The 6,847-nt window shown below is 45.9% G+C and overlaps 1 protein-coding gene across 1 annotated transcript; it reads left to right on the top strand.

The window, feature by feature from the left end:
• Window positions 1–727: 727 nt before the first annotated feature.
• On the top strand, window positions 728–5,480 carry LOC102721382 (probable protein phosphatase 2C 64). Its single transcript, XM_015839816.2, has 5 exons — window positions 728–1,286; window positions 1,422–1,685; window positions 1,822–1,942; window positions 2,023–2,246; window positions 4,646–5,480. Exons 1-5 carry the CDS (start codon window positions 1,071–1,073, stop codon window positions 5,081–5,083), a joined length of 1,263 nt encoding a protein of 420 aa, XP_015695302.2. The 5' UTR covers window positions 728–1,070; the 3' UTR covers window positions 5,084–5,480.
• Window positions 5,481–6,847: the final 1,367 nt, after the last annotated feature.

Here is a 6,847-nt window from a genome sequence, read left to right as displayed (position 1 = left end):
TTTAGCAAATGATACCTGCTGATATAAATGATTGAACTAAGTACCATAGAATAAAAATCTTACTGTTTTGGAAAGATTAGTTGAAAATTTTTATATAGAAATTATTTTAAAGCGTACATGCAAAAATCTAAAATCAATAATGTCATACAAATGGCAAATTCTGCTGTTTTGGGAATAGAAAAAAATATATGAAGGAATAGGAAATGGGCTGAGTCGTACCAAGAGTTTACAAAACTATGATTATCATGATAATCAGTCACATCGCTTGAGTATGATAACCGGTACACCACAGTTAGTAAATATCGTGATAATTTAAGATTTTTTTAAAAAAATTAGGAGAAAAAACCAAAAAATTATGATAATATATCGTGATAATCGAGACCTATCATGTTTTTTTACACAAAACCATAATTATTGATATTGTGAAAAACGAATCACAGTGATAATCACGTCATACCTCACGGCATCCCTTCAAACCGTGACAAATTTATTTTAAAATTTCAATTTCAAATTCACATAATTTTTACACCATTATCCCAATCATCACCCGTAATACCGCCACGGCGGTACAACGGTCTCGGCCCCTCCACCGTAAACGGAACCCTGGTCGCCGGCAACGGCAGCGCGTCGGGGGCCGAGCCCGAGAAGAGCAAAGCAAGCAAGCGACCACGCCATCCTCCCCTCCCCCTCGGCGACCCGACCCAGGAGGGTGGGTGGTGTCCGCTGCTGCTCGCGCGCGCGTGTGCCGCTGCCCCCGGCAGCAATAAATAAGCCTACCTCCGTGTTCCCATCCCTCCTCCTCCTCTCTCTCTCTCTCCGTTTCGCTCGCAGGCCGCAACCTTCCCTCCTCGCCTCGTCACCAGGTGGGACGGGACGGGACGGGACGGGGTCCGCCTTGACTTTTCGCGTCGCGTTTGAGTGCTCCATCTGCAAGCTGTGCGAGGGGGAGGGAAGGGAATCTCGCTTGCTTGTGGCGGCGGCGGCGGCGGCGTTGATTTCGTTGGGCGTTGCGTGTGGAGGACGGGGTTCTGTGTGTGTGTGTTGGTGCTGATTTGAGGCATTGGTGGAGGATGGGGAACTGCGTGACGAGGGGCGGGACGGCGGTGGAGGCGGGGGGTGGGGAGGATGGGAAGAGGCGGAGGAGGAGGTGGAAGGCGCCGCGGGAGGATCAGCTGGGGATGGTGCCCGGCCGGATCTTCTCCAACGACGGGCGCAGCCGGACGGCGACGGTGTACACGCAGCAGGGGCGGAAGGGGATCAACCAGGATGCCATGCTCGTCTGGGATGTAAGCGGAAGGCTCCCCATGCTCCCTCCTCTCCTCCCGCGATTCCCGGCGCGATTGGCTCCTGGCTTGTCGTTCCATTGGTTGATTGGTTGATCCTTACCTTTGTGTTGGTGGTATTGGTGATGGTGATGGCAGGGGTTCGGCGGCGAGGACGACGGCGTGCTGTGCGGGGTGTTCGACGGGCACGGGCCGCACGGGCACGTCGTGGCGCGCAGGGTCCGCGACTCGCTGCCGCTGAGGCTCATGTCGGCCGCGCGCGCCAACGGGGTGGACATGCCGGCTGCCGCCTGGAGGAAGGCCTTCGCACGCGCCTACAAGGCCATGGACAAGGACCTCCGCTCGCACCCTTCCCTCGACTGCTTCTGCAGCGGGAGCACCGCCGTCACCGTCCTCAAGCTCGTACGTGGCCGTGGCACCGGACATGACACGCATCTCCTGTCCATCACTCCGTCCTCGCAAAAAAAAGAAAAATGTCAAATCGAATCTGCATATGCGTCGCGTCTACTCACGGCTCACGAGTGATTTCTGCATGCAGGGCTCGGATCTCTACATGGCCAACATTGGGGACTCGCGCGCCGTGCTCGGCTCCAGGGAGGCGACCGGCAGCGGCATGGTCGCCGTGCAGCTCACCGTTGATCTCAAGCCGGATGTCCCTAGTATGCCACTCCCCTGCTTCTGCTGGCCGCCAATTTAGTTTTAGGAGGTCTACCGCTTATGCTGCTGGTTGTGATTTCAGGCGAGGCAGAGCGGATCAAGAAGTGCAGGGGCAGGGTGTTTGCTCTACAGGACGAGCCGGAAGTGCCAAGGGTCTGGTTGCCGTTCGACGACGCACCAGGCCTGGCGATGGCGCGAGCGTTCGGGGACTTCTGCCTGAAAGATTACGGGGTCATCTCGGTGCCGGAGTTCTTCCATTGGTCTCTCACAGAAAAGGACCAGTTCGTCATTCTTGCGTCGGATGGGGTAATTTGCTCAAACCTAACACTTACAGTTTATTCATTGCTCTCTGCTTTGTTGTTCGATATTTGCCCGTGCAACGATATGAGTATCTCTGTCCTAGCAAAATCTTGCCACTTTCTTTTCGCTGGAGTTAGATTAGTTGCGATGTAGTGTCAATCTGTCACACTTTCGCATTCCACATGTTGTTAGTTGCACATGGCGGGCCTTGAGTATCCATGACATCTCAGAGCATTTCTTTATAAGCTAAAATGACGTGATGATCATATCCACGAATGGTCTAGGCTTTTGACTTCAAAACGCTATATCTTTCAGGATTGATCTCTAAAACTATAATGATTGCAGGTGAATAATTTAAATTTCCCCCATATGTGCCTTTTGTGACTGCGGCATAAATAATAATTAGCCAGCTTAACAGCCTTCTTTGCTGCACTGTCACACACCTTTTGTTATCAGCTGTACTCAAATGGTTAAATCTTATCCTTGTTCAACTTGATCCGATTGATTGATTTAATTGTTGTTGATGAGATCATGCACACCTTTCAATAGTAGCAGTTAGAAGTGAGGACATTAAGCTAATGGCATATGGTTTCCTGAATAGAGTTAGGAAGTCCTAATGGCCAGTAACATGTTTCCCTCAATAGTCTATCCATATGATCAATGTGGATATTATTACCAGACCAACCCAAACTACTTTGGGGCGAAACGAAATAGTGTTGATAGATCTCACTTCACTTCAATTCCACAGAAATGCCATAATATCCAAAATATACCACTCTGTTGACTTTTGCGTTAATTTCATTTCCACCTCTCTTCCCTTATTGACCCACCTGTTGTTACCGTTCTTCATCAATGACTTAAAACCTGACCCAACCAGTAATTCACCCTGTCTTATTCTGCCCGCACACCTGTACTCCTGCGGCCATGACTCTGCAATATCACCAAGACTTTTGCTTAGTGTCAACGTGCGGTCACCTGCATTCACAATCATCCCTGCTAAGCCTCAAGACCAGACCAAGAGAAAAGTGCACTAAAAATACAGTGTTTTGAAGGGGAGGGAAGGAGCAGAGCAGAGGAGAGCACAGCAGCAATATATAACAGGGGCCATGGGGGGGGGGGGGTGGGCTATCAATACTCACTTTGGTTTGTGATTGAAGTGGCATCGTTGCTAAGATGGGGTAAACAGATGAGAAGATAACATTGGGTGGGTGTTGGTCAGCACTGATAGTATCGGAGGGTAGCTATTCATTAAGTTCAGCACCAATAACAATTTTTTGTGTTATTAAACTGAACTGGGATCTTTTAGTGATATTTACCAAAATTGAATCGTTCGAAGGAATACAACCTACTTTTGCTTATGCTACACTGATAAAACTCTGCCACTTTGTAATGGAGTGGCTTGTCGTTTGTCAATCAAAGGGGACGGTTTCCCTTTATTTTTTGAGCATTAGGTGGGAATCAGGTACATTCGTCTTTTACACTCAATAGGTAGTAGTACCAAATTAAGGCATATATGTAAACATGTACTACTACTATTTGTAAACTGGCTATGCCATTAATGATCATCTAGCATAAAAGCTGGTTAGTGTGTCTTTAAAGGTCACTGCTATAGGGTGGCAATCGATTAATATGAAACTGCAGTCCAGACTGTTGCATTATGGTTTAATATAGTTTAGGCACACCATATCTCATCAGACACCGGTGTATACATATTACTCTTTAACTTCTTGGTCTTTTCCCTCTCCTAATCTCCTGTTATGACAACTTCTATTGGCAATTGAAGTGTGCACTGTGCAGATCAGCTTTCATTTTCAATTTTTCCTTGTTAATTTTAGTACTGTTATGCATGTTACATACCCAGCAAGGCACACATATTCTGAGAAACCTAATCATTAGTGACGTATTTTAAAAATTACCTTTTGTTCTCTAATATGCTATCTAATGTATTCTACCAAGTACCAAAAGTGACATTCATCTAATGGTCAAACTTTTTAACCTATTTTGAAATGGCTGTAATTGGCGAGGAAGATATGCTCCTTTTACCCATGTAAAATTGGTAGCTCTCATTCAAAATGTTTTTTTCAAGAAGAAAATAGTTAGGTCCATGTCAGTCACTGTCTACCAAGTTAATTTTGCAACTGTGCCAGCGAAGCAGCCTTCTTTAGTTCATTTTTGTATTGTATGTGGTTTGAAAAGTCAAACACAATTAATTCAGAATCAGCAAAAGAACAGCTTGATCTTCATATTCATGCCGTATAGGAGCTTCCCATTTGTCCTCTTGTCTTTTCCTTTATGGCACATCTCCCTTGTTTTGTGTATCAGTCTTATTAAAATTATGCAATCTATGGATATACTTGGCCACCTTTGTGATTTCTATTTAGTTTGTCCTAACAAAAATTATGCAGGTATGGGATGTCCTCAGTAATCAGGAGGCTGTTGACATAGTGTCCTCATGCCCAAGTAGATCAAAGGCTGCAAAGTCCCTTGTCGAGGCTGCCACTCGGGAATGGAAAACCAAATATCCAACATCCAAAATCGACGATTGCGCAGTTGTTTGCTTGTATTTGGATGGAAAAATGGACCATGAGCGTGATTCAACTGCCTCATTGGACAACATCAGTATTGATGATGGTTCAGTTGCAGATCCTAATGAACCACAGGAGCAGGAACCCACCTTAACTCGGAATTTCACAGTTAGGACAGTTGCAGGCAGCGCGCAAGAGAAGAACTTAGCAGGGGCTGGTGTAGCGAGTGACCACAATTGGTCAGGCCTAGATGGAGTTACTCGGGTAAACTCACTTGTGCAGCTTCCCAGGTTTTCTGAGGAGAGGGCAATTGGCTGAGCTGCTGATCTTTTTCTCCCCGTTATTTTTCACCTATTGCTCTGAAATTTAGCGTAGTGTTCTAGAGAAAGGTAGATGTGGGACAATCTTGTGATTTGTTGCGGTGCTTGGCAAGCGTCTCAGCCACTATGCTTAGAAAGTCAAGTTGTACGTTTTAGCCCAACAAAACTGCACATTGCATACCTCGATGATGAAATACAAAAGGGCAGGTCATTGCCCCAAATCTGCAGTTTTGCTGGGTTAAAACGAACAGCTGACGATCCAAGACAGTGGCCAAACGCACGCCAGGTCCCGGTAACTCCTGAGATGATACTGTCGGGTGACCTGTAAATTCTCCACCGGCGCTTGCTTGGCTTTTGTAGAGAGATGTGATGTCCAGACTTTTTTTTTTCCGCTGCTGCATACTCTCTCCGTCCCAAAATAAACTAATTTTTTATTTTTTACCTATAATTTTTGACTCTTCGTCTTATTTAAATTTTTTTCGATTGATATTTTTGTTTTTACCAGATAATAAATCATGAATAGAACTTTATGTGTGACTAATTTTTTTCTAATTTTCTAAAAAATTTTCAAATAAGACGAATAATCAAATGTTGGACACGAAAAATCAACTGGAGAATTGGTTTTTTGAACAGATGGAGTACTTCTCTAGCTTTTGTTTTGACACTGGGCGGTGCGCTCTGTCGATGTCGGATTCCCAATCTTGCTCCCCTTTGTTTTGTTCGCCGTCTCTCCCTGGAACATCATGCCTCGGAGGACAATGGCGCTGCAGCACTGGTGACCTGATGCCCTGATGGTACATCTGATTGTACGTCCGTACATGGCACGCGTTGCATCTTGTCTGAGGGCATGCCTTTTTTTCAAAAACATCCCATCGAATTTTTTAACATCTAAATGATGTATTAAATATATATGAACAATAAAACTAATTACACAGTGATAGGAAAAACTAATTACACATTGATGGAGAAATCGTGAGACGAATCTTTTGAGCCTAATTAGAACGTTATTAGCCATAAGTGCTACAGTAACTAACATATGCTAATAACGGATTAATTAGACTCAAAAGATTCGTCTTGCGGTTTTCAGACAGAATCTAAAATTTGTTTTGTAATTAGACTACGTTTAATACTTTAAATATATGTCAAAAACTTGATATGATGTTTTTGCAAAAAAATTTTACAATCTAAACAAAGCCTATGTTTCGATAAGGGCATACACTATGCTTCGACTTGACGGATGACTCTAGTCTATCACGTCAGAGCTGGCTAGCCAGGTGGGCAGGGACCGTGCATCCATCGGGGCACGCGAATCGGGTCCTGCAAAGGTGACGGGATCCTTGTTAGAGAGTGTTAGATGGAGCCGCATGTAGACAGAAAATGTGTCACCTGAAGAAAAGGAGAGGCGTCGGAGAAAATTGAGGTCGTCCACCGAGGCTAGTCATTGATGCCGCCCTCGACCCATCGCCACCGAAGCCAGCCATTGTCGACGCCCCTGAGGCTACCACCGCTCGCTAGATCCACTGCCACTGGGGCCGGCCACCGCTGCCGTCTCCTAGGTCTGTTGTGGGGACACGACCACCACCGAGATTCGCGGTTCTCGACATGTCGCCATGGGCCGCTGCTAGCTCCGTCGATCTGCTCAGATCTGCTAAGAGAGAGAGGACAGAGCTTAGAGAGAGGGGAGAGAGACGACGGAGTGATGGACATGGAAAAAAGAGAGTTTTTGGACCCACCTAAAATACTTTGTACCATAAGATTTACA

This window comes from Oryza brachyantha, chromosome 7, assembly GCF_000231095.2.
Source record: "Oryza brachyantha chromosome 7, ObraRS2, whole genome shotgun sequence".
In the NCBI taxonomy this organism is placed as follows: domain Eukaryota; kingdom Viridiplantae; phylum Streptophyta; class Magnoliopsida; order Poales; family Poaceae; genus Oryza; species Oryza brachyantha.
Note: the sequence above shows the minus strand (reverse complement) of the source record. Positions and strands in the feature narration are given on the sequence as shown.